This window comes from Melopsittacus undulatus, chromosome 20 (assembly GCF_012275295.1).
Source record: "Melopsittacus undulatus isolate bMelUnd1 chromosome 20, bMelUnd1.mat.Z, whole genome shotgun sequence".
Lineage (NCBI taxonomy): Eukaryota > Metazoa > Chordata > Aves > Psittaciformes > Psittaculidae > Melopsittacus > Melopsittacus undulatus.
In genome coordinates, this window is record NC_047546.1 from 349,849 (window position 1) to 376,725 (window position 26,877).

At 47.0% G+C, this 26,877-nt stretch overlaps 1 protein-coding gene across 1 annotated transcript in view; it reads right to left on the reverse strand.

Annotated features, from left to right (window-relative positions):
- ASH1L (ASH1 like histone lysine methyltransferase) overlaps window positions 1-24,975 on the reverse strand; it is a 33,043-nt gene extending 8,068 nt beyond the window's left edge. Inside the window, exons 1-17 of the mRNA XM_005140271.3 lie at window positions 24,553-24,975; window positions 20,898-21,678; window positions 16,941-20,783; window positions 15,777-15,878; window positions 12,945-13,683; window positions 11,809-11,988; window positions 9,117-9,211; window positions 6,553-6,626; window positions 5,333-5,378; window positions 5,014-5,122; window positions 4,283-4,489; window positions 3,166-3,312; window positions 2,108-2,216; window positions 1,762-1,923; window positions 1,461-1,555; window positions 1,099-1,256; window positions 181-333 (exon numbers count right to left, since the gene is read on the reverse strand). Of these exons, the coding sequence (XP_005140328.2) occupies window positions 181-333; window positions 1,099-1,256; window positions 1,461-1,555; window positions 1,762-1,923; window positions 2,108-2,216; window positions 3,166-3,312; window positions 4,283-4,489; window positions 5,014-5,122; window positions 5,333-5,378; window positions 6,553-6,626; window positions 9,117-9,211; window positions 11,809-11,988; window positions 12,945-13,683; window positions 15,777-15,878; window positions 16,941-20,783; window positions 20,898-21,678; window positions 24,553-24,975 (7,423 nt within the window). The remainder of the gene's footprint in view (window positions 1-180; window positions 334-1,098; window positions 1,257-1,460; window positions 1,556-1,761; window positions 1,924-2,107; window positions 2,217-3,165; window positions 3,313-4,282; window positions 4,490-5,013; window positions 5,123-5,332; window positions 5,379-6,552; window positions 6,627-9,116; window positions 9,212-11,808; window positions 11,989-12,944; window positions 13,684-15,776; window positions 15,879-16,940; window positions 20,784-20,897; window positions 21,679-24,552) is intronic.
- Between the last annotated feature and the right edge of the window lie 1,902 nt (window positions 24,976-26,877).

Here is a 26,877-nt window from a genome sequence, read left to right on the forward strand (position 1 = left end):
ATAAAGCAAAGCGATTCAAAGTCATTACTGGCAGCAAGAGAAAGGGGGGGGGGGAAGAAGGAAGGCTCTTTAACACCCTGAAAGAAGCTGTTTATCTCCTAGGATGTGCCATTCAGTTCATTGCTCCAGAGGCTGAGAAAGGCTCCAGGGAAGTTTCTTAAGGAGTGTCGTTACCTTCACCTTTGTAGGCGATGATGCTATCACATATTTCCTTAAAGATCTGGGCTAGGCGGGCAGCACGAGCCACCTCAATGTTCTCCTCAGCTGCAGCCAAGCGGCGTGTTCGCACGGAGCGGGCGGTCTGAAGGGCTGAGAACTGGGTCATGAACACATCTGAGAGAGGGCAAAAAGGAAGATCCAATCACAGCCTCCTTTCCCATCCAGCAGCTCCCTCAGTTATTCAAATGAACGTGTTTTCTAAGCTACTCCAATAGTAAAATGCTTCAGTTTCATATCCCCAGGTCAACTCTCACTGCTTTGAGCTCATCTAAATGCTTAAGCTGGTTAGCAAAGGATGTGATGTTGCTGGAACAAATACAGCATGTCACTGAATTCACCTAAAACACTTCCCAGCTTCGCCTGTACCTGACAGAGCCACCCAGTCCTGCCTGGCTGTGAAGATTATGGTCCTGCAAAGAGAGCGTGCTATTTTTGGAGCAGGATTTTTGTCCCGTTCCCATAGCTGCACGCCAAAAAGCTCTGCTCTCTAAAGGCCTGAATGCCACTGAATGATGAGGATAAATGACAATTGTCAAAGTCAGCACAACTGTTTCTAGTCTGGGGATACAGAATGCAGCAAAGAGCCCTTCTCTTTGAGGGTCCAGTCATGGAAGATGTTAAATATTGTCCTGCAGAATCCCATTATGCAGAAACCCCACTGAAACAGTAAAAGGGCTTCTGTCTTACCCTGCTATGTAAAGATAAAGGGGTTCATACACAAACATGTATGTAGGTATTTTTCTCTGTATAGCATTCCCTGTATGCATTATAAAAGGCACATATAACTTGTAGTAACTCTACATTTGATTTATACACAGAGCTTAAACTTTTCACATGGGTTCTGAAAGCAGCAACCTGAGGAACCTGTGTTGGCCTCACCAGATTTAATGTTCCCATCATCCCGACAGATCCCGTTCCAGCGGCTGTACAGTGATGTGCTGTGGATATTGTCACTGACGTGCTTCACTTCCTCTTGCTTCTGTCGAATCTTTTCCCAGTTTCGTACCAAAAATACATGGTGTTTCAGCACAAAATTCCTATGGGAGTTAGAAAAGCATTTAAGAATCACCTTCTTACTGTAAAACCCATTCCTTCTCTCCTCAGTGGAGAGGAATGCCCCCCCAGCTGCTTAAAGGAGAACTAAGAACTGCTTATTCAGGCATTTCATGAGGACCTATCTCACAGAAACATCTGCACAAGGCTCTGTTTCTAAGGAGAATTCCACTGAAAGAATTCCTCACCTTTCCCTGTTTGACATGGGCTTCATCTGCAGCTGTGGCGTCAGCCTTGTTGGGGCGTTCACACTTTCACTGGGCTCCTCTGGGATGTGACCCCTCTGGAAAACACAGCATTCTGATAGACAGGAAAAACTGTGCCAAGAACTTGGCAAAACACTAAAAGTAGCTGCTGAGGCAGAACCTGCAGTACTTCTCTCTAGCATTTCTCTGAAGTTTAAAACACACAAATACAGGGTTTTTGCTCTGATGGCATCAACCCATTTCCTACCCTTTATTCACAAAAAAAGCTGGGTTTACTACTTACTCTCTTCTTGAGTTTGTGCTTTGACTTCCTTTTCTCTTTTGACCGTCCAGGCCTTCTGTGGGTGCTCACAGGCTGATTGCTTTTGCTTGAAAGCCCATTCATTCGCTGACTTTTACCCCCGATTATGCCTCTGCATTTGTCAAAACCACACTTGCAGAGTTGCTTTGAAAAAGAAAACAGAAATATCCTTTGAAAATACCCCCCAGAACACGTAGCTCCTCTCTGAATATTCTAAAGAACCTGCTGTGTCAAATACAACACAAAAGCTTTGCTTAGGTGACCTTCACCTTGACACAGCTGTTTGTCCTGGCTGAGTTTTCTCAAGGCCTTGCACTGGGAGCCTTACCTGTTTTTCAACATTAAAGGAATGAAAGTTGTAGTCATAAGTCAGTTCGGTACCAGCAGGCATGTCTTTAAGTGCATACAATCCAATCCTGTAAACACCATTCACAGACCTGCAGGGAAAACACAAGGAAAGATTCCCAATCATGACACAGAAAAGGCTTTGTCCACATAGTGGAAGAGTTAAGAGACAGGAAGCAACCCTTCTGCTCTGCCCTGGATTATGCTGCTTCTTCATTCCTGCTACTCTTTTGTCTCTCACAACAAACTTTGATGGCCAGAAAAGCGAATCCTGGATTTACAGAGAGGAGGAAGTTGTGCTTCAAATAGAGAAGCTCCAAGTTATATTGGCTGTTGTGGCAGACCTACTTCTCAACCACCAAGATTCAGGCCCTCCCCTTAAATCAAAAGCTTACCTTGGTCATCAGACCTCATTTCACAACATACACTAAAGTGAGCTGCCTCTCCAATACCTTTACTCCTTTTGTGCTGGATTTTCCAATGTAAAACTTGATTCCTCTTGCTGGAATCCACTAGAATTAGCTGGGAATCACCAGCTTCTCTGCCACCACCTTATCACAACCATCTGCCACTTCACTCTATGTTATTCCCTACAAGCTTCTCAGAAGGGCTTCCTACTAGGCTGGCACTGGCTTGCTTCTGATAACAGAGTACTGATATGACACAGGGCTTGCTGAAATGAGACTACTTCCCTCTTTGCCTGCTTTACAAAAGAGTATTTGAATTGAAGGAAAGAAAAGACAAGCCGAGATTATTTTTGGCATTACCCAGGCTTCAAACTGTGGAGCAGATTAACAGTATGACAAACAACAACGTTGGATTTGCCTTGCCAGTAAACTTAGATCCTGTCTCCAAAATGTCCAGCGCTTGAACACATTACATCACTCCTCTTGTGCAATGCAAGCATCACAGAATGTTATTTACAGTGTTCAGCTTGATTCCCCTCCCTATTTTTAGACGAGATTCTCTCGATGCTCTGGTTATCTACACGTTAGTCACAGCCATCCCAGTCTTGCAGTAAACACAAAATGTTTCTCTTACCATTTCTGCATCTCACAGTTAGGATTACAGCTGTGGTTGATAAAACGAGCCTCATTGCCCATACGATAACTATCTATCACCATTCCACTGTCTAAATTCAGGCAGTAATGATCACTGTGATTATGGTACTGTTCAATCATCCGGTTCCTAGGAAGCAACACAGGAAAGTTATTTGTGATTCTGCTTGTTGCTGCAAAACAGGGAGTAACAAAGTCATAGAGCATTTGGGAATTCTGAGAGAGGGTGTGGAAGGAAAAGCAATGATCATCTTTGATTTTACAGAACCATACACCTCGAGATGGAGGAAAACCATTTTTATACCTATTTTTATAAGTCAAGGCCACTGACAGAGCTCGCATTAGAATTTAGAAATTTGCTCTTCTGGAATGCTCCCTTTTGGGTTCTGCAGATTATTTGTCTACATTTCATGGTGATAACCTGTGTATGGAAGAGAAAATGCAAGTATACATTCTTTGGTGTGTATCTGTATGCATGTGAACAACAATCAGCTTCTTTCATTAGCTGGGACCGGACACAATTGCTGGGTTGACATCCATGGATTACAGCTTCCTCTTTTTAGCAAGAGAGCAACAAGAGTCAGTTGTGTTAGCAGGTATTTCTGCATGAGAAGATTGCATTTGTCTTCTGATGTGTCTCTAAGAGCAAGTATGTCCCTCCAATCTCAATTGTCCTGTGATGCCATGGAGTTAGAAGACTACATTCATTATTAATGCTCCCACTTGTTCTTTTTCATACCTATCTGCAGAAGCCGACCACCCTTCCTGCTCCATTCTGCCCCTCAGTTCTACCCTGCACAGTTTAAATCCTGCACAATCCTCACAATGACATCAAATTCACATGTAGCATTTGGCATTTCTAGAGCAGATGTGGCAGATGATGCATTCCAAACCCTAATCATGCCTCTCTATTTGACTGAGAAAAACTTGGTGGATCAAAAGAGCTCAGCTCTAGGCCTTCCTTCTGGTGGCTGTGACCAGAAAAACATTCTTCCCCCACTTCTCTCCCCTTTGTTTCAAAGGGTTTCCCAGCAATGATAATAGATGCTAAAGTCATTTATCAAGCCTCCCACGCTAAAGCAGCAAATAAATATTTCTACCTGAATTCTTGCTCACTAACAACTTCTCCCAGATATTCAATGATAAACTGTCCTGCTTTCAGGGGTTCTTTGGTACGAATACCCCATCCTTTCTCCTCAGCCCGGAACCTCTCCAGGCACTGCACCCATTCATGCCTCTGTATCCGCTGATTGCAGCACTGGTCACCACAAGGGCATGTGTTTGGTGAACACTCCGCAAAGATCATCCTAAAATAGAAAGCAAAGAAGTTAAAGGAAGGTGCATGGCCTACTTTTACATCTATCACACAAAGGGGAAAAGAAATGCTTTTGTTAAACACAAGTTACTAAAGAATCCCAGCCTGGTTTAGGTTGGAAGGGACCTTAAAGCTCATCCAGGTCCAACCCCCTGCATGGGCAGGGACACCTTCCACTGGAGCAGCTTGCTCCAAGCCCCTGTGTCCAACCTGGCCTTGAACACTGCCAGGGATGGGGCAGCCACAAAGAACTGAAATGCTTCTTGTTTTCAAGGGATAATTCACACAGAGATTCACAGCCTCTCACTGCTATTCAAAGATCAAAATGGAGCTTTTAAAGGCATCTTTTCTCTGAAGAAAGAGGTGGTGGAGCAGAAGGTTACCCTGTATGCTCTGGAACAATACTTTAATTTCTAGGGTTGCATCCAGCACAACTCTTTTCTTAAGCTATTATTAATTGATGTGAAATACTACATCTATTGAAACTGCCTTCTCATCACTCAACCTCTTTCTAACCTGTTGAGACAGTCCTCCACACAGCCCTTCCCGTTGCCATCATCTGGCTTCTTACAATTGCAGGTGGTGGCCTCATAGCCAGAGAGAGGTTTGACATCCACATAGACATCTGAAGAGAAAAGAAAACAACAAAAAACAAACCCAAACAGGGAAAAGAATTCTTTCCAGGTGAAAAGCAGAGAGATTTCTCTACAAGACTTTCATTCCAATTCCACAAAGCAAAAAGGAGGAGATGGAAGCATCTTTGGGAGGATGAAGAGTATGACTGACAGGAGGGGTGGCAGAAATGAACACACTGGAATAATAAGATTTTACTTACTGGAACGGATTTTTTTATACAGTGGGACATCTGGCTTTTTATACAACTAAAAGGAAGAGAAAGAAAATGTTAATACACTGCAGAAGTGCTTCTGTTAGTCAAAAGAATCAGGGAAATTGTGTTCTGTACAGAGGGAAGCTTTGTAATCTCTACAAAATACAGCTGCATTCTCTTCTTTAGGCTCAGACTACATTAGCAAATAGGTCAAAAGAAGTACCTGGGTAACAGAACTCAGGCTAAAGGAGTCAGCTGAGCATTCTGCCTAACATAGCTTCTTCTTCCCATCCTCTGAACAGAACAGTACAGCTCAGGAGGACAGACTAAGCTGAGCAAACCACGTAACCTGCACAAGTACTGTACAAACAAAACTGCTCTGGAAGGGGCTCCCAAATTCTAGGTAGATACAGAAAAAGTCAAGGAAATAGATCACATGTGTATTATTTATGTAATAGTGAACAGATAAGATAGGCAGATGTAAGTCATCCTCCATACACGGCAAGAAGCTGAAATGTCAACCGGGAGCATTACCTGAAGATTCAATTTGAGTGGCATTACAAAGAGTAGCTGGAGCCACAGCCACCTGGGGATTTGTCTTGCCCATCTACAGGCTTAAGTTACATGTCACCCAAGGCTCTCCTGCTGTAAAGCTGGGGACAGATTTGCTCTCCAGCTTTAAATCCTGCGTTCAATCACTTGATGGAAACTTCTCAGGGAGAAAACAAAATAGGCCTATTTTTAGGTCTGCACATATTTAAAGCTCTCGCAGAAGAATGAGGCTGTGAAAGAGTTTCTCTTCTTCCCTCAGCATGAAAATCTCAGCTTGCAAGTGAAAAATAAATTCCACTCTGCTGGGATTGATCCAAGAAAAATAAGGGCTGAGATTTCTCAGTGCTGCTGGCAGCACATCTGAATTCTCCCGAGGCGTGTCTAAAACAAGATCACTGCAGAGAGCAGCCACACACCAAAATAAGAGTCTGCTCCAAAAGGAACGACTTTTTGCAGCAGAAACCCCTGGGATTGCTATTTTGCAAGAGAGGGAATAATGGAAATGATTCCTATTAAATACATATGCAAATCCTTTTCTTCCTCAGAGAGTGGCAGCCTCGAGAGCATTCACCAACACTCGGGTATAGAAGCGGTTTCATGCAGGAGTCAATGCTGGTTTCTTTCTAAGACTTCTGATGGCAGGCTTGGCAACCCAGGAACTTCTTCTCTTGTACCTGATTGTGTTTCCACTGCCAGAGGATGTCGTAGGGCAGCTGGAAGTCAATCCTCTTCTGTCGGAGATACTTGCCTGAAACAAAAAGGGTTTGTCAGTGGCACACACTCAGCTTCCCCCATCCCCAAAGGGAAACTGAGCTGCACCCAGGCACAGCGCCAGCTGCTGATAGGGCCTCTCCACACTGGAAAGGCCAAGAGGCAGAAGAGCAGAATCCTCCCAGAACATTTTGTTTGTCTGGCAAGCCCAGGAAGAGCCCTGCACAAGGCTCCTTCTGCATCCTACCCTGTCAGGTTTGAACCCCTGCCTTAGACAGGAGATGCCTGCTGAGGTCAGGGCAGAGGGAGCTGCCTTCTGCACTGATGATGGTCTTACAGATGCCATCAAACTCCAGCGGTCACAGTCCAACTCCCAAGAGCAGTGCCAGGAACCTGCTGGGGTCACTGAACCTGAGCTACACAGGGGACAAGAGCTAATAACTGACAACATGGACTCAACTTTGTGCCTCCCGGTGGCTTCCGGGCAGGAATCTCACAGCTGACACTTCCTGCATCCACATGAACACGGTGATGTGGCACAGAGACCAAGTCTGCCCGCACCATTCATGCAAGCTGGTAAATCACAACCTTGTACTCCAAGAAACCAAACAGGATCCAAGCCTGTTCCTATGACCTTCACAAAGAGAGACTTAAGAACAAACTCAGACTTGGCAAACACATCCCTAAATGTTCTGGAAAGACTTCAAGCTGGTCTGTGTTTTCAGCAGCAACCGACACTCCTTTCAGAAGGGAGTTACTGCTCTCATTGCAGATTTAGACTATTCCCAAATTTACTGTCACCCTGAAGCCTGCCCCAAAAGAGGGAAACTGACCCATTACATACTTGGTTAAGATGGAACCTGGGGCCTGGCACAGGCCCTGGGTTAGTTCTGTACAAGCTTAAGATGTTCTCTTGTCATTTTGCTTTTGGACAAGGGCCTGTAGGGCCAGGCCAAGGGGAATGGCTTGAACCTGCCTGAGGGGAGACTGAGCTGAGCTCTTAGGCAGAAGCTGTTCCCTGTGAGGGTGCTGAGGCGCTGGCACAGGGTGCCCAGAGAAGCTGTGGCTGCCCCATCCCTGGCAGTGCTCAAGGCCAGGTTGGACACAGGGGCTTGGAGCACCCTGCTCCAGTGGAAGGGGTCCCTGCCTGTGGCAGGGGTTTGGGACTGGATGAGCTTTAAGCTCCCTTCAACCCGAAGCAGGCTGGGATCCTGTGAATACTGTGTCACAGAACTGAAGTGAGGAGGGACTAAGGATGAGGTGCTGATTTTCCCAGCTTTTCTGAATGCTACCAAGTACCTTTCACACCCCTCCAGCTGGAAGGGGTCTCATGGACATTCACACACATGCCCTCACCACTGGAAAATAACAACTGTAATGTTTTCCTTCCAATTTAGCCCTCAATTACTCTCCACTTTCAATGCTGTATTCATCCATTGCAGGTTCCAGGAAAGAGCTAAATCTGCTGGGAATTTGCTTTCATTTCTATGACCTCAGCAGTGAAACAAAAGGCTCTTTCAGGTGCCCTGGCACCGTGCCTGGATGCATGGAATGTCCCTCCAGCCCTGTCAAGTGGGCACTAGTGCAGTCATCTGGCAGAGAGCTCAACCTGGGAGCTCTGCAGTTAAACCACTCTCCAGCCACCTGATAGAGAGTAATTGAAGCAGCTTTAACGTCAGAGCAGGAGCTTGTTTGTCTGCTACACAATCAACCACGGGGTCAGGGCCTTGGGAAGGGAGCACAGGAGCATCCTGACAGATGGTTCGGTCACACACCATTTCTGTGACCCAGTTTCAAGAGGAATTGAGAGAGGTCATGGGTTTGAGGGTTTGAATTAACACCTTCACACCTGCATTTGCAGATACTGCTTCAGCCAGAGCTGTCCAAGTCTTCAGTGCCACCACCTCCCTGTGAAAGTCCCCATTATGCAAGAAGCAAGAGATTTCAGTGCAAGAGGACAAACCAATGACACACAGGTACTGGATGGCACAAATATTCCCCCTGAATATGGGATTTCCCAAACTAACCCAGTCTAGTGGAGTAGATTTGTGAGTTTCAACCTGGAACTCCGAGTTCTACCTGCTCATTCCACAGGTTATGGCACAAAGAGAAGCCCTAAACCTCATTTCTGTTCTACTCAAACGCTATTAAGTCCCCAAAATTGCCTGCTTAGTTTTTGAGATTTAACAAATATTAGTGTCTGGCTATTCTGCTGTAAGATCAGTTTGAAAAGGAAACTATTTATTGTACTGCATTTAGGCAAAAGTATTCTGGAGTTAAACCAGGTTTGAAACTAGACTAGTTCTTTCTAATGGTAAACAAAACCTGAGAACAAAGTTCATGCAGCAGGGAATGAAACAGCCTTCTGAGTGTGACCTTTGGCAAAGCTCCTGTGTTGAAAGCCACGAGTAACCTGGCAAGGGGCTGCAAGGAGAAAGGCAAAAGGGAGACTGTGATGCAGAGTACTTCCCTGTCACCTAAGTGTGCTATTTGTTCCCAACAACACAAACACACATGAAGTACCCACCGACGTGAATAGGGGCTGGAAACAATCCATGCTCATGCTCTCCAGGAGTGTATTCCAGCTTTTCTTTCTTCAGTTGGATGAGGCGGCTCTTGGGACTGTGGAGAACAGAGACAAAACCCCATCAGGATGAGCAACAGTCATTTGCAATCCCCATCTTTTCCAGTTGAATTATGGCACAAGCATCCAGAACACCAGGCAAGAGAATAGCAGAAAAGGAGGCGCTTTAAGGTCCCTTCAACCCAAACCATGATTATGAAGAGGGAATGGGAAGGTATTTTGCAAAGGCAACATGTGAACCTCCATTTCCAAGAGGCAAATCCTTAAACCAAAGACATGGAAAAAAAGGAAAAACATTCAGTGGAAAGGTGACTTAATTCAAGCCAAATGTGCACCTTTTAACACCCACATATTCGCTGTAAAGGAAGGCAATGGAAAAACAAATGATGGTAAATAAGCTGCAAGGAGGAAAGCAGAGTGGAAAGGAAATGCAGAAGGCAATTATCTAAACCCACAAATAGCACATGAATTCCTTCAGGCTCTGCAGACACACCCGTGTTAGAGCCAGCCACAAAGAACACTGGGGAAAGCACCTACCCTGGTCCCCTTCTAAACACAGCAGTGAAGTATTGTCAGAGGCATGTAAAAACTCCTATGACAAATCAGTGTGCTGAACAAAGGCTGCCACCGCTTCAGGGACTTCAGAGGCAAAGGCTGAGATGCCAAAATAAAGCCCAGTTCTTCATTAAAGGGAAAGGAAGATACCAAATCGAATATGAACCAGAAACACCAACGCTGCAAAAAGCACCTCATGCATTAAAACAGGCCTCTCCACACTAGCAGTAAAAGGTTTGTATTAGCAGGTCCATGTGTTCCCACTGGGAAGGCGAGGAGCTATTTTAGGCTGGGGTTTCTCAGCAGGCAATAAGGGTTCTGCTTTTGTGTTCAGTGCTATCTTTATGAGACCTCCCCTTGCACTTTGCTGCTAGCTTTGGAGAAGCTTCAATTCAGAGTCTAAGTGGTACTAACATGACCCTGACCAGCTTCATGGGAGGTTTTCACCCACATTTCTGCTCATGGAGCCCTGAGGCCCATTTACACTCAGTCCCTGCCTGGCCTATGTGGTGTGGGTGCACCCACATCCAGCTCAGCCACAGCCGCGGGAGCTGTGGATCTGGTGGTGGCTGAGCCATGCTCTGGCTTCAGCCTGGACCTCCTTGGCCATGAAGGACTGTGTCTGATCCTGGTTACCATCACCAAACCCCATCCTGACCTGCAGGGTGACTTCCCCCTTTAACCCTGGCTTGCCTCATCACCACAGACTGCTCTGGCAAACAGCATTCCTGCTGGGTACCACTGCCCAGGCTGTGTGAGGGTAACATGTGGGGCTGTGGCCATGACAGCAGGTTGCTTTTCCTACTGCTCACATCCAGTGCTGTTCTGTCAGCTTTTAACTAAGCTGGAACACTTGCCAGCCAGATACACCTCGCTGCAGATGGTGCAGGAACAGGAATTCCCAGGGCTAAGCCCAAGTCCTTGCAGCCTCCCAGGATCAAGGACAAGTACCCTGGCTCATTTTCATACCATGCTCTTTAAGATGTTTCCCTCTATAGCAGATGTAATGATTCTTGCAGCTGAAAAGCAAAAGATCTCTCCTGAGAATACAGAGTGGATTTACTGGATACAGGGATTAACACTTAACTGTACCATCACTAGAGGGTGCCCTTCGATTAGAGTTGCATTTCTGTTCTCCACCAAGATCCTGTTTTCAGACTCCTACAGCAGGAAGTGATATAAATTCTGGACTAACAACATTAACTTCTGCTCTCCTCTTGCACTGGCAAATGTCTGACTGTGCAGGAGAGCTGGAACAGCAAGTTAAATCACTAGAAAATGGAATTACAACCAAGTGACTCTTGTTCTGCTGATTTAGTTTGCTGAACCAACTTGGTGAGGAAGGGACACAGTGCTAGCACGAAAGGATGGTGGGATCAACCCTTCAAGCTGCAGCTTGCTGTAAGACAAGACACCTGAATCAGGATGGCCATAGCTCTGTCCTTGCCATCCCCATGCCTTGTTTTAGTACCAGTGTTCAAACAACCCCACAGAGCAGTTCACACTCTGGAGGGAGGATCTGCTTCCCTGGCAGGGCAAAGACTCCTCAGAGTTCTTAAGCAGCTTGTCACAAACATGAGCCCCAGTGCAAGGAAAGACCTCAGCATGGGGAGCAGCAGGCAAAGGGAAAGACCAAATCAGAACTCTTGAAGCTTCAAGGGAAGTGCAACACAAAGTGCATCTGAAATGCTCTCACCCAAAAGATAACCCGTTGTCATTGAGCCAATACAAAGAGAAACCTAACGGCTCCTTTTATGCAGACACTGTCCTCAGGCCCTGAACACCTCAAGCTCCCCCAGAACTTAGCTGCCATCAGCATTCAGACTGGTGATGGAAGCTCTCTTACCTTCCTCATCTGAGCCACTTTCAGATTGCTCGAGGCTGCTTTCTGACTGGGGTTACATTTTAAATCTTCACTGGCTCAGACTCTGAGAATTATCATGCATGTGATTTTTCACAGCCTTGAGTTAAGTTGATGGGTTTATTTCAGCTACTCAGTAGTGGCAGCTTGGTATGGTTTGAGGTGAAAGGAGACAGTTTCCACTGGGGTAAGCAGCAGCTTGTCAGTGGTGTTACTTACTCTGTGGTTTTGTACACATCAGAGTAGAGCCCTGCCTTCTGGTACTTCTTCTTTGGGGGTCGAGGGGCTTTTTTCTCACGCTGGGTTAGAGCTGGCAAAGGCTGCTCCGTGTTCTCAGGTCCTGGTGGTTTCCCAAGGGCATCATGTGGACTGGGAGGGTCGGCTGCTGGCTCAGAGAAACTGGAAGGGAAAGGAAAGACTGAGGATTCTCTCACCAGAGCTCATTATCCCTCTCTAGGACCTGGCCAGCAGCAAGAGCACTGCCCGTGCTCTGAGTTAGCAGATGGCACTGCTAGTGACAAAAAGGCAATTCAGTGATCACGATCAAGCAGTGGTTAAGCACAACCCTAAGAAATGTAGGATCTTTTTATAGTAGTGTTACTAATAATTACATGAAGAATGCTGTTTGTACTCGTAACATTTATCCCTTGGCGTCTCAGCTGAGTAATGTAGAAGGTTCCAGATACGCTCTGTGAATCTAAATGCCTACATTACAGTATTCATTCCTGAAACACAAATATGGGGTTATTTTTCAGAACTATTCTGGAAACACACAAAGGAAGACTTCTGGAAGAGGTTGGTCTGTTTGTGTTGATGGTTTGAGGGATAAGCATGCGAAAATGAGACCAGGAGGTGTGATCCTTTACTAGCCACTGACTGCAGAGGTGCACACCTTAACTCCTCCTTGCTGCTTGGTTTTACTCTTTGTTTGCTGTATATCAACGGATCTCACCTTATGTTCTGTACCACTCTAAGATTCCCATGGTGCACCTAACTCTCTCAGTTCTTCACTCCAACAGGATGAAGGAACAATCCCTGCTATGGTACCTCATCAGTAAACTCGTTACCAACTCACTAGAAGTATTCTTCACCAAGACAGCCATAAAGCTTGCTTCACTTGAGACACAAGCACAAAACCAACAGGTTTAGATTACCTGAGATTCCATCCCATCACAGGGTGTTCAGCAACTTAGGAAGAGACCCTAAAGCATACTTAACACTGACGTGTGAGTCTCTTCTACACTGAAAAGCAAATGTAACAAGCAGAGCTCATTCCAGTAGGATTGTTTCATGGCCTGAACTGATATAAAATCAACAACGACTATACTGATGGCACAAAACTGTGAGGGAATTACCTCTTATTGCTCTCCTGCTCGTCTTCTGGCAAAGGCTTTTGGCGTTTCCTGGCCTGTTCCTCTGCAAGCCACCTCTTCCTCTTCCAGCCTTTCCGGTGATCTGTATTCAGGTTCACACTCTGCACCACAGCTTCAATCACATCTGTGATGGTATCAGGTCCCAGGTGTAAGGGGCTGCTGCTTTCTTCTCTCTTCTCTAGCTCCTGGCTCACCAGTCGAGCTGCCTGGAAAGCCTGCATTGAGACCACAGCCTGGAGCGGGTACTTCCGAGGCCTCCCTGGCCTGCGCTTCACAAAGTTATTCCCTGTCCGTGCCTGTCTCTGCAGCTTTTTGGCTTTCAGGATCTTATTGACGTGGTCCAGATTTTTTTTTGTTGCCAAGATCTTGTTATAATTGCACATTTTCCTGGCTTGTCGCTGCATGGCTTCAACCACGCTCCTCTTGAGGTGCCGTGGCGAGTAGCTGTTTGGTAGCCTGTCCGACAGAAGAGAGATGCTGTCACTGCAGGAGCTGCTGGGGATTGCTGGAGCTCCGAGGCTGTCCTGTTTGCCCAGCCCTCTCTCCCTGCTGTGGTTTCGAGCAGGACTGGCCGATGGTGGAACAGACACATTTGCCATGACTGCTTCTAGGGTTTTGTCCAGAGTCCCCTGGCCTTCGTGCTGCGCCATGCGCTGCAGCAAGGTATCCACTGGGTCATCAGTACTCGCCAGCCTTCCTCCCCGGGCAGGTGCTCCCATCACTGAAACACAAACACACACACACTAAGAGACCTGAGATGTAACCAGATGAGCCTGGAATGAAGACAGAAGAGCTGGGTAGGCTGACAGGCTTGCATATCCTCTCCCTGCCCAGAGCGCACAAGATCCAATAGGGAAGGGACCCAGTGATGCCGAAGTGGAAAACCTACATTTTACATCAGCTTTAACATGATTATTTTCTCTTTATTCACACACAGTTCCCATTTCTTAGAGCTGCAGAAAAATAGCATTTTGGGGTCCACCATATAGATTATGCTGTATCAAAAAGGGGGTCTCTGTTAAAAACCAAGGGCTTCCCGAAGCTGGTTCTTTGTGATGGCATTTAATCAGAAGCAGCCCTGGTTTTTCTGGAATAAAAACGGATGCTGCCTCCTCCTAAACAGCTCACAATTGCACATTAACATTTACAACAGAATGTTACTGCTCCTTGGGGCCAGTTATTTACATTAGATCTACTTAAAGCAGTGGGTCTGAGGCTGCAGACTAAAGAGCACATGCTACTGCAAAGGTAAGGGGAAGGCAACAGAATGCTTCTATAAAAGGGTTTGACAGGAGGGAGATGATGCATTGGCTGACAAGAGAAAGCACAAACAACTTCAGAGAGTGCACAGCTTCAACAAGGAAGTTTTAAATCCTAAAATCCTCCTGTGAACAACATTCTTCCTACGGGTTGGAAAAGGAATGCAGAAACTGCATCATCTGTCAGGTCAGTGCTGTAAGCACTTGGAGAACCCAGGAGCTCTGGGAGAAGTGGAAGGATTTACATGTCCAGCTTTCAATTTGAGATGAAATAAGAAAGAGAATTTACCCCTGGTTTTCTTCTGCCCTTAAATACACGCAAGGATGGAGCTGTCCTTTTAGCACAGTGAGCTCTATAAAGAGCTGCCCCATCCAACGATAACCAAACTCTCCAACACATTTGGGCACCAAGTCTGATGGATGCCCTTGAACTAGTGCTTCTGTTTGGAATCTGATCCAAAAGGCTGGGACACCCGAAGGCTGTGATCCCCAACCCAGCTGCAGCCCTGGTGAGGCACATTTGCAGCCCTCAGGAACAAAGCAGCTCTCTGACAAACACACTGAAATCCCACATGCATTCCAGATCCATGGAAATCCTAACAAAGACTCATCTTTTCAGCCACATCATCAGTCCAATGACTTTGAAGTTGATAAACTTGTGATTCCTTCCATTCCTCTGCTCTCCTGCACAAAATCTGCCTGAGCCTTTAACTCCTTCTTATCCACAGATGTACTCTGCCTGCAGCTGCCCCTTTAAAATGAGTACAAGTAAGTTAACAGGACAGACAGGAAAAGAGAAAACACTTCCTCATTGTGATGACTTTGTTTAGCAGATGCTGCTTAAAGCATCTGTTACAACTATCTGTTTAAAGGGAGGAGGAAATTGCAGTTTTGGCACATTCATCCTATATGGGAATCGTAACTAGTTCTGGAAGTACCAAGCTGCAGGACTTTCACTACAAATTGGTGTCTAAGAATGTCTGAATTGTGCTAACAGGACCTCTTTGCAAAAGAAGGCTCAAAACACAGCAGGAGTACCTTGCCCTAGTGTCATTCATGACTGGGATGAGCTGCCTGTCCTCCTCCATCACTTCAGCAGGATCCTCACATGCTACCAAGAGAATGCTGAGCCCACCCTGATCCTAACAGTTATCTACCCAAGAGTAGAAACCAGCCTGCCTCCAGAACAGCATGGAAGTCAAGCTCTTCCCCATGGAGGAATTAACCTATTCATCTAATCCAATGATTAACTGGAGTGTCACAGGTCTTGCTAGCATTAAAGCACTAAGCTTCACGAAGACCAAGTGAGGGGCCAGACTCCATCCTGCCATAGTTATGCTGCTGTTTCTGGAAGCACCAGCTCAAGTTTCCCTATTTTACAACCCAATTTGCTGTACTGGACTCCTAAAATGCAAGTAGAGAACGTCCCTATATCCATGAACATATATTGTATATGTATATAAAGCTGTCCCAGCAATGCTGTCTCAGCCGTCTGCAGTAGCACAGGTCTTCCTGTAGCAGTGGTCCCGAAAGGAAGGCCCCAGCCATGACTTGCCTGTAGAAGATGTGCTCTCAGATGTGGATCTCTTTCGGGAAGGGCTGCAGTTTGTGCTCTCTGACTGCCTGTGGGAGGGTTTGTCCTGTGTTGGCAAAGCTCCTGAAAAACACATGAGGGAAGAGAAAAGCACAGAAAGGCTCATTTCAGTCTGGCAGTGCCAACACAACGTGCTGCAGATGCTGAGTGTTCAATGTCAGATTGCTCTGGTTTAGCTTTAGGAACACTTGCTTGCTGTGATGCACAGCAGTGGAGAAGGACAGGAATGGACCATCAAGAAGGAGTTTCTTGTAGGCTAACGGCACAAGGTAGGAGAGCAAACAAGCCATGAGGAAAAGCCATGGATCTCATCAGAGCGTTAGCTTTTATGTGAAGACAGACACCAACCCCCCCATATTGCTATTCCAAATGAACCCCATTCTTCATGTCCTGATTTTCACGTGAGATCTGGGTTTTCCTGTTATGCACATGGCAAAGCTCTCAGTTCCACAGTGGTTTGCCTTCAACAGCATCACTGCTCAGTCAGTTATGCTGTAGCTTTGTCTGAGGCTATGAAGAGAGCAGTGATGACAAGGTTTGGTCTTAGGCATTCCCAGCAGCATCTAGCAACTGTTCTGAGGTACTGCTGGAGGCCTCAGGTCAGGGATCAAAAGCTGCTCTGTTCAAACCAACTGAAACTGAATCCCAAAAGGAAAAGGAAACGGGTTTTGAGCTGGACCTGTTATTCACAATGAGCACCCAGAGCTGGTCTAAACCAATTCAACCAAACGTCCCCCCAGCCAGAAACACAGCTCTTAAAGGCTCAAAAATCAAGAGGAATTTCCAATCGATTCAGCGCAAGGTTCAAATTGGAAGAAGAAAGGAAAGACCTTTCCAGGAGCAAACACCCTCAGCACAACTCCACATTCTGCTGCACCAAAGCAAGAGGAACCTGCTGGGAAGAGGCACTTCCACAGTCCACAAGCAGCTCTGGAGGAGACCCTCTGGTGTAGCCTGCACCAAACACTGCCCAGAGCTGAGGTTAACAGGACAGAGACCTCCCGAGCGAGGGCTAGACCTCCAGCAGGGCTGGAACTCAACACTGCAGGACTGGTACCCACAGGGTACCTGCCCGCACGCTCGGTCCAACACAAAGGCCCAGGAAAGCCCACCTGGAGTCCTTACCTGTGAGTGGCTGCAGGGCCTTCTCCATGGAAGGCAGTGTCTCCTTGCGGAGGGGCCGGGAGAGGGGGGGCTCCTGCGCTCCGAACAGGCTGGGGCTCTCGGGCACCTTTTTACGTCCATTGGTGCTGGCAGAGCCCCTGCAGCTTCCTATTGCACTTGTGAAAAGGTTCGTGTGCTCGTCGCTGCTGCCGGGCTCCGAGCTGGGGGTGAACCCCCCCAGGGACAGGCTGGGGGGGGTCTCTGCACAGTCTATCTGCAGCGGGGTCTGCAGGCCCAGCGCTAAGGAGTTGGGCTCCGAGGGCTCTCTCCTGACCCACTGCTCGTCTCTGCTTAGCAAGCCCTTGGAAGGTGAGAGGTGTGGACAAGCCATGTGGCATCGGTGCTTCTCTTTGTGTTTGTACCTCTCCCCAACAGCCTCCTTGCCAAACCTGTAGCGCTTCAGGGACTCCAGAACTGTTCGGGAAGAGCTATTGGCCGTTATAGTGTCCATGGAAACCTGTGGCTGCTCAGAACGATGCTCTCTGTGTTTGTGGCGATGCCTGTGCTTGTGTTCCAGCATCCAGCCATAAGCCATCTCCGGTGGAACGCTGGGGTAGGTGCTCATGGACAAGAGCGGAGTCCTGCTCGTGGTGAGGAACGCCTCCTGGCGCAGCAGTTTATGCTTCTTCTTGTGGTATTTGGTGGGATTGAGAAGCAAATGGCCTGTATGCATGTACGAAGGTGGTGGCAAGGGGGTAGTAAAAGAAGGAGAGGGTGGAGGAGGATAAAGAGTTGGAGGGTACCTTCCATAATAACCTAAGCCTATGGGAGCAGCTGCAAGGGGAGAAGGAGAGTAAGGCATGCCGTAAGAGGGGTAGAACCCGGTGCTGGAGAGAGGAAAGCTCAGGCTATGCATGAAGGGCATTTCCGCCATCGCCTCCCGCATTTTGGGGGGCCTGCCTCTCTTCTTCTTTAGATCAGGTTTCCTAATGTAGTGCAAAGGATCTAAAGGAAAGGTAGGATGGGTATAGAAGCTATTGAAGTTTATCCTAAAGATGGTGGGCAGCAAATCCCGGGGGATAAAGTGGTGACTTCGGTGGGTTATCCTGATCTCGCTCAGCCGACTGATCAAGTCCTCCAGCTCGGCCAGGAAATCCGGGTCCTGCCTCCCCCGGAGCTGGGGGTACTTCTTTTTCCGTTTCCGTTTCTGCCTCTTCATTTTGTCATAGCTAAGGTAGTCGTGGCTGCGGCGCTTGCACTTGTGCTTGTGCTTCTCCTTCAGGTTACTGAGGACAGTGGAGGTTTCGGGTGGGATGAGGGACACGTGGTCAAACGAGTGTCTCTTCTTCTTCTGCCCGCAGAACTTCTCGGCTCGGTCCGAGGTGCTGTTGTTGTCTGTCCCTATCCCACTGTCGCTGGGGATGGTCTCGTCGCTGTGGGACTCGCTCACAGGGGATGGGGTGGCTTCCTTCAGCGAGGGCAGCTCGCTCAGGTGCGAGGGAGAGTTGGGCAGCAGCGTGGGGGGGGATAACCTCCTCCTGCCCTTAGCAGCCTTCTTCATGGCAAGGGTCTGCACGACCCCCCCCTGCCTGGAGTGGATGTGTAAGTATGGCACCGAGCTGGGCTCGATGAACCCAGCGTCGCTGCTCAGGGGGCTCTGGCCCCCGCTCACTGCAGAGGACTGGGAGCAAACTGGTGATGGAAGGATCTCGGAACTGGGACCTGCGGAAGGCAGCAAGTGGGGAAGTACTTGCCCCAGGGATGTCCCAGGAGCCTGTTGAGCCGACTTCTCCAGCACTGTCAAACTGGCCGAGCTGCTGGTTAGAATCCCATTGAGGACAGCTTTAGGCTTCCTGCCTCTCCTTTTTCCTATGTAAATCGTTCCTTTCTTGCTGACGTTTATTTGCTGGCCTAATTTGGACCCGAACGTGGCAGCCAGAGTGGACACGGTGTTGTGGAGTTTAGATTGCACTTTCCCATTGTTATTTGGTTCCACTGTACTCGACAGGATCTGATTCAGGAGCTTCTTCCTCTTCAGAGTTTTCATCTTATTGATCTTCCGAATGATGGTCTTCATCAGCTGCCCGTTGTTCCTCTTGGCAACTTTGCGGTCCGAGTCCGCTTCCAAATCACTCATGCTACAAAGAGCAGGTTTTTGGACTTCCTCTGGCCCTCGGAGCTGCTCCTTTCTCTCAAAGAAGTCCCCAGCTCGATGCTGGTCACCTTCGGAACCCATCTTGCTCGGGGTCTCTGTGCCAACAAAAGGGGCCACAGAAAGAATTGGTGGCTTCATTTTAATCGAGGACCTGATCTGCCTTTTGGGCCTCCCTCTCTTTTTAGGAAAAGGTTGTCCTGGTAAGCTCTGTTTTAAGGAGGGAATTTCCACTTCAGGTTGCAAGATTGGGGGTTCCTGCTCCTCTTTCGACTGCACTGAAAACACTTTTGATGCTGGGATCTTTAGAGTTCTTTTGGGGGGACCTTCGAGCTCTGGCATCTCCTTGGCTTTAGGTCTTCCTCTTTTGGGTTTATACATGTCAGGTAAGAAATCATCTGACATACACAAACTAGAGGGTTTGTGAGTGCTGTAGAACTTTGGAGTCTGCTTGTCAGTCTCAGCTAAGAGTGCAAGGGACTGCCCATTAGCTTCATTCAGCTTTGGCAGCTGATGCTTGACAAAGTCATGCTCCACAAAGGAAGACGGTCCTATGTTCTTCAGGAATTTGGCCGGCTCCAAGTTACTGCTTGACAGTGCACTGTAGGAAATGTTCTTAAACAGCTCGGACCTTTCTAGCTCTAGACCCTTTGGAGGTCGACACGTGCTCCTTGACACCACCTTTGTCCACCGGGGTTTCCTTCCTTTCCTTTTCTTTAGAGGTTTCGATTGCTGAGCAGTGCTCAGAGGCTTTGCTCCTTGGCAGGATTTCTCCGATGCAGCTATGGCACCGATCTTTAGGAACTGCTTGCTACTAAACAAGCTTGTGAAACTAACTACTGAAGGGGTGACAGTAGCGTGAATGCTTGTTTCAGCTGCCAAAATGGGCTTTTTCCCCGTAGGAGGACTACTTCTTGAAGCTTCTAGGTAAGTAGCTTTTGAATCATTTAAGTCTTTGTCAGCACCTTTAAAATCGGTGCTCAGCGTGTGGTTCAATGTTCTGTTGATGTTCAGAAGGGCACTGTCAGAGGAAAACTGAGCTTTGCCAATCTGATCCGAAATCCCTTCTAAGAGATCTGCTGTGGAACTTAAATGCAATGAGTTCGAGGCTAACTGGGAAGATGCTGTTGAGAGGCTCCTGTTTAAGGTGGTAACAGACACTGTGGGTGAAGGTGATGGGAGATTGCCCTCTCCTACTGCACTGAAGGGGGACTTTGCTGTCGATACATCTGAAGCACCTCCTGTTCTGAAGTCTGGTGAAGTGCAATAGACAGGAGGCTGTTTCTCATGCTTTGAAGTTTCATAAATCCCTTTTTCACTGGTTGAGTAAGCATCCTGTGGAATGCAGATTCCTTCACTGAACATCTCTTTGCCTACATCTGCAATTTCCTTCCGGATAGAGAATTTGTCCAAGATGCTTTCCTTATTCTGTCTCATAACATGCTTCTCAAATGTTTTGCTAGTAGTATTTTCCTTCAGTACATCTGTAGTCTCATGGCTTTCAAGGCTACTGAGGTTTGAATTGCAAGGAAGCTTAAAGGGCTCCGAGGCCGGCAGGAGAGAGTCAGCTTTCAGAGAGCCAGAGTCCTTGTTAACCAAACCAACCGGACTGCCAATTCCTGCTGGCTTCTTTCCAGAGTCCTTGCTAACCAATCCCACTGGACTGCTAATTCCTGGCATCTTCCTCCCAGAATCCTTGTTAACTGGTCCCACTGGGCTGCCAATTCCTGGTGTCTTCCTTCCACAGTCTTTATTGGTTGGAACTGTTGTCGTGCCAGTCCCTGGCATCTTCCTCCCAGAATCCTTGTTAACCAATCCTGTAGGACTAGTTATTCCCAGCAACTTCTTCCCAGCGTCCTTGTTAATCAATCCTGCTGGAGTGCCAATCCCTAATGGCTTCTTGACAGACTCCTTATTAGTCAATCCAGTTGGAGTGCCGATAGCCTGAAGTTTCCTCCCAGCATCTTTGCTGATTAATCCAACTGCAGAGCTGGTCACTGGCTGCTTCTTTCCAGAGTCCTTGTTACCTAACCCAGTCGGAGTGCTGATCCCTGGTGGCCTCTTCCCAGAGTCCTTGTTCACCAATCCAATCAGTGGGCCAAGCCCCTGTGGCTTCTTCCCAGAGTCTTTGTTAACCAATATGGCTGCACTCCCAATTCCTAATGGCTTCTTCCCTGAGTCCTTGTTAACCAACCCAACAGCAATCCCAGATCCTGGCAATTTCTTTACCAAATCTTTACTAACTAACCCACTTGTAGTCAGAGTTCCTGGTAGCTTCTTCCCAGAGTCTTTAACCAAACCAGATGCAGTTCCACTTCCAGGCTTCTTCTGCTTTGTTTTGGAAGACTTTGAAGGAGGACAGGTTGCAATAAGTTGAGCCAATTTCTCTGTTACAGTTGTTGCTCCATTAATCTGTGTTCTATCCTTTAAGTCAGAATTATGGCTACTGATAAGAGTCGGAGGAGATGACTTTATATAATCTGTCATTTCAGAGTGCAATGGGGAAACTTTCTTAGGTAAAGGATTTGTTTCTACTTGTATACCTTCTTCCACATGTAATTCAACTGTTGCAACTTCTCCAGCTTTCTTGTAGGACTTTGAAGCATCCTAGAAGTTAATAAAGAAAGAATCTTTAGGAACAGAGCAGAAAGTCCCTGAGCAACAGGGGATCTACATAAACACACATGATCCTGTTCATTTGGAGGCAAATATATTTCAAAGGACACAGGAAGGGATTTCTGATGTTAGGGAAAACCAAGCTTACTCCCAGTCCTCAAACGTAGGGCCTGTAGGGACAGGCCAAAGGGAATGGCTTGAACCTGCCCAAGGGGAGATGGAGATGAGCTCTTAGGCAGAAGCTCTTCCCTGGGAGGGCGCTGAGGCACTGGCACAGGGTGCCCAGAGGAGCTGTGGCTGCCCCATCCCTGGCAGTGTTGGACACAGGGGCTTGGAGCATCCTGCTCCAGTGGAAGGGGTCCCTGCCCCTGTCAGGGGGTTGGAACTGGGTGATCTTAAGGTCCTTAAAGCAGGATTTTTACATGCACATACACACATTAAGAGGTAGCTGCTGTACCTCTGACCAGGGCACAGGCTCCAGTTCAAATGAGCATCCTGAAGAACCACACAATTGTTTGTGTCATTGTGGCATTGATCTGTCCTAGACCAGTGCCCCAGATAACAGCGACTGAAAGTGTGTTTGCTGTTTATTTTCACCATCAACACTTGGTAGTCTTTTCTAAGAGCAAGTTCTAGCTACCTGCTGGGGAAAACAGACTTTGTGCAGCCTCAGACTCGTGTCCCAGGAAGGGAAGTGAAGCCTTGAACACTTTCAGTCAGTGGCTGTGATTTCATCAGCAAGCTTTCCTCCTGTAGAGCTTCCCTCCATAACCAAGGCTAATAGGAAGAACTAGAGAACATTGTGCTCAGCACTTTTCCACAGCAAGGAGATGGAGCAAAGGGGCATGCTCCAGCTTGCTTCACTGGGACTGTTTTAGAACTGCAGCAGGCTGTTCCTATTGCTTCTCACCTTTCTGTTTTCTGAACCTTTAGTAATGCCACTCTGCTGTGTCACTGGCTACATCTACCTTGCAAGCATGGGTAAAGCATCCACATGTGCTAAACTAACCAACGCAAGGCTGGTGTTTATGTCTAAGGCTCAGGTTTTCAGGCTTGGCAAAGGTTCAGCAGCCACACAGCAATGTCTGTCACAGGCCACTCTTCTGAAAGAAAGAAATCCAGGTTTCATGCTCAGTGTTAAAGCCAAATCAAAGTGTGGTTGGTTTTGCTGTTACAGGGACTTGGGTTTCTCTCAGCACTGGGAATCTTGGCCAGTTCCAGGTCTCTTTTTCCTGCTCTGATTTTCTCTTCAGAAGAGGATTAACTTTTGTTGTCTACACGTTCCTGGAGGACTAATGGTCAACATACAACCCACCCACCTCACCTCCTTCAGGATGCAGATAACCCTCTATTGGCATAACAGGAGACACTCTAAGTTTTAGGAGTCCTTTCAGCACTAAGCTTGAGACGGAATCCCAACTGTCAGAGATGGGAATGCAAAGGATTGCCCTACTGTTATAGTTCCTACACTGATACTCCCTGGAGACAATTTCCACCACTTCTCTTTGTGTCTTATTATACTGCCAGTATACTCCAGTGTATGTACCTATGAGTCTACTGCATGTGCTGTATTCTCAGTCTAATTCTTCATTCCTCCTGTAAGAGCAGAGAATACAGCATCACAGCTCAAAGTCTTGCCACGCCTCGCTCCAAATCAGATATATCTGTTCCCCCCTGCCCAACCAATGAAAGACTAAAGGCTCCCTTCAAATTCCTGAAGCAATTGACAGTGCTAACACTTGGTTTCACTGCAGTAAGAAAAAGAACAGTCAATCCCTCAGGTGCTGTATTCCAGACGTGCAATGGCTTTGTGGGGTTTAAACCATGTTTACCGTTTGCTTCCACAAAGCCACTTTTTAATCCCAAGTGCTCCAACCCGGGAATGTTGTAAAGTGCCATTTTCAGCAGGGAACAGGCAGAGTTCAACACCCGGAAAACTGTCTCAGTACGGTTTGAGGGGAGCAGAGCATCTGAAGTGCATTAGCATTACTCAGGGATTTTAAACGACGTTGGTTAGTTGGCAAATCATGTACACAGGAATAAAGAGTGGGCTGTAACAAAACCCTTCCAACACTCAGCATCTCTGCAACTGCAATTTGAATTCTTGCCATTTATCCTCTTTTCCCTATCTGTTACTGCTGCTCTTACTTGTTACATCACGCAGATCATAATAAGAAGACATCCTCAAGGCAGGGCTATCTCCTTGCACCTGGAAAATACCTGGCACACCTCTCAAGCCACTCCATTTTCACACAGTTTATTATGGGGCTGTTCTCTAACACAGCTGGAGAAGTGCTTTTTCTTTGCAGACACTGCTCGCTATGTTCATCACAGAGCATCAGTTAAACCACAGCAAACCCAGTGCTTCTAACAGGTAAGAAAACATAAAGCCAAGTACTAGAGATGAACACAGCAAATACACAGCCCATTTAAAGAGAGATAAGATCCAACCCCCCAATTTCTTCTGTACAAAGGATTACAAATTAGCTGTTACTTTCCAAAAGTGCACCCATGATGTTCACTTCAAGTTAACATGGGAATTCTCTTTTACTGCTGTAAAAACCCAACACTGACAAGCTGCAAAAGGGCAAAGCCATTATTCCTTGTCAACAGAAATGAAATCAAACCATTCCTCACTTCAGAACCTGCCATGCCAGAGCTGACATGGATAAACAGCTTGTGGAACATGCTTGTGCAGAGCTGCTAGAAACTTTTCAACAGGGTTTAAATCCACTACGACTTGCAAAGCACTACTGGGACTAAGGGACACGGTTTAGTGGTGGACTTGGGAGTGCTAAGTTACCAGATGGACTTGATGATCCCAAAGGGCTTTCCAAGCCTAAATGATTCTATGATTCTACTCACTTGCTTTGAAGGACAGTGCTCATTCTTCTCATCTGTCATCTTCCCACTCTTGGGGGCCTTTCTTGGTTGCTTGATGCTGGTTTTTATAGCAGGCCGGCACACATAGTTCTCCAGGTTCTTGGGAGGCTTCTTTGTTCGCTTTGCCTGAAGCCCAATCTTCAGCTTCAGGTTCCCCTCGGAAAAGTTAGTTTCCTTCACTGAAAACTGTTGCTGGGCCTCAGTGAGGGCCTCGTTCTTGCCATCCTCAGCACTGGTCCCCTCCCGGTTCTTCTTCTTGCTGTCGTCTTCTTCCTTGGGGCAACTTTCCAGCTCTACTTCGCCTTTTCCCACCAATGTGCCAAGATTAACCACAGAGGGGCTTTTCCCAGAAAACCCTTCAGAATCAGAACCCAAGCCTAACATAGCAGTATTCCGAGGGTCCATCACAGGAAAATATGCCTTCAGGTAACTGCAGGGAAGATTTAGAGAGATATGTTCCACACAAGATCTGTTCTGCTACTGGCAGTCAGCATCTTTTACCCTGTGGAAGGAAAAGGCAGAATTAACCTTTCATGTTCTAGCAGGAATTAAATGAGTATTAAAAGCAATCCAAAAGCAAACAGTTCTATTTCAGACAAGCAGGTACACAGCTGGAAACACCAACCTGCCCATCATCTACTACGCAAACACAATGTATTGTAAAGCTGCTTTTAAATGATGGGTGGAAAATCAAAAGTAGGTGATTATTGTAATGTCATTTTGCAATTAATCCACAGGATACTTCAAATAATGATTAATGCTTTTAATATTGATCATCAAAGTATTTTCTTTATGTAAAACCAGAGCCCAGCTACTCCTGGTTCTGCCACTCTTAGTCTGGATGCACTGCAACAGCTGCACCTAAGGAATGATGTGGCCAATGAGCCCTACTCTAAAGCATCAAAACCCAGGAACAATCCCATTTTCATCACCTAAGCCACCAGGAAAGTCGAGATTAACCCAAGTTATGCACTGGTTTGCAAACAGGCCACAAAAGCTGCTTGTCAGCTAACAACTTTCAGGAAGAAGGAGAGGAGAACAGAAGGAAACCCACAAAACAAGCCCACCAAACACGTGCACATGCAGATTTGTACTTCCTGATGCATAGGAACTGAGAAATCCACACTTCTGGCAGCAGACACGTGGTTCTCTGCTACTTATCATACGATACTGAGGGAACATTCTCATCTTAACTAAAGCAACAGTTGATTTGAGCCAACTCACTAATGCCAGGCCTTCGAACCCCAACTGCTTGTGCAGTGTCTTCTCCTTTCCCATCAAGCCCAAAGCTCGGTCCATCAGGCTACAGCACATCACAAGCTGCCCAGCAGCAAAAGAAGCCTAAACTCATGCACGATGTGGGATTATTGGAGTTCAAGAATGAGAGAGAATCCTACAGGCCACCATGGGGCACACAAATCCACACTCACACCACTGCTTCCTTCCCTAGGGCCTGGGCTCCACAACAGGTCCAACACTGCGGTTGTTGTCTTACACATAAGGTTAGCTTCAAATCTGAACCCAAATCAGCCTCTCAGGGCACCATCGACCCTGCTGTACTTAGCTCCAAATGTACTTAAGAGCAAGGCTTGAAGTAACTCCTCTTACACACCAGCCTTAGAACCTGCAAGAGCAAGACAAAGTGCACGCTGAGCATTAAAGAACTGTGTTAAAGAGCTGTTCTGTGGTACGAGCATCAGTAACAACCCTAGAAACAAAGGCACAAATTGATGCCTCTCATAAACATGCAGCAGGTCATTTTATTTAGCCATTAATTCCTCTCTAAACAGGCAACAAAAATGCTAATCCTGGAGCTCAGCATCATTTTGCCTCCATCACTGTAATCTCTGACTCTGCAATTACTCCATCTGATTCACAGAAAACCCCACAACTGAATCATTTCCTAACCACAAGTTCACCTCCTTGAGGCTTCTTCCCCACCTGATCAAGTGCTGTCCTCAAGGTGTAACTGTACCTTGGCTCTCCACTTGTTCCTGTTCCTCGGTCCCAGTGACAACATCCATCCCACAGCTCCTTTCTGTCATCCCTCCCCCTTATTGTTAAGTAACACCACTGCTTCCTCTGTGCTACTCTTCACACTTGGCCTCCAGGATCTTTCCCATCCTTCTTGCAGCTCCAGCCTTAAAATCTCCATGTGCAAATGCAGCCAAACGATGACAGCCCCAGTTCAGAGGCAGCCACATGAGGCTGAGTTCCCTGGCCTAAGAACCATCTTGGATCATGACAAATGATGCTCCAGACATGCCCTAACCACCACCCCAAGAAGCAAAGCAGAGCAAACTGCTG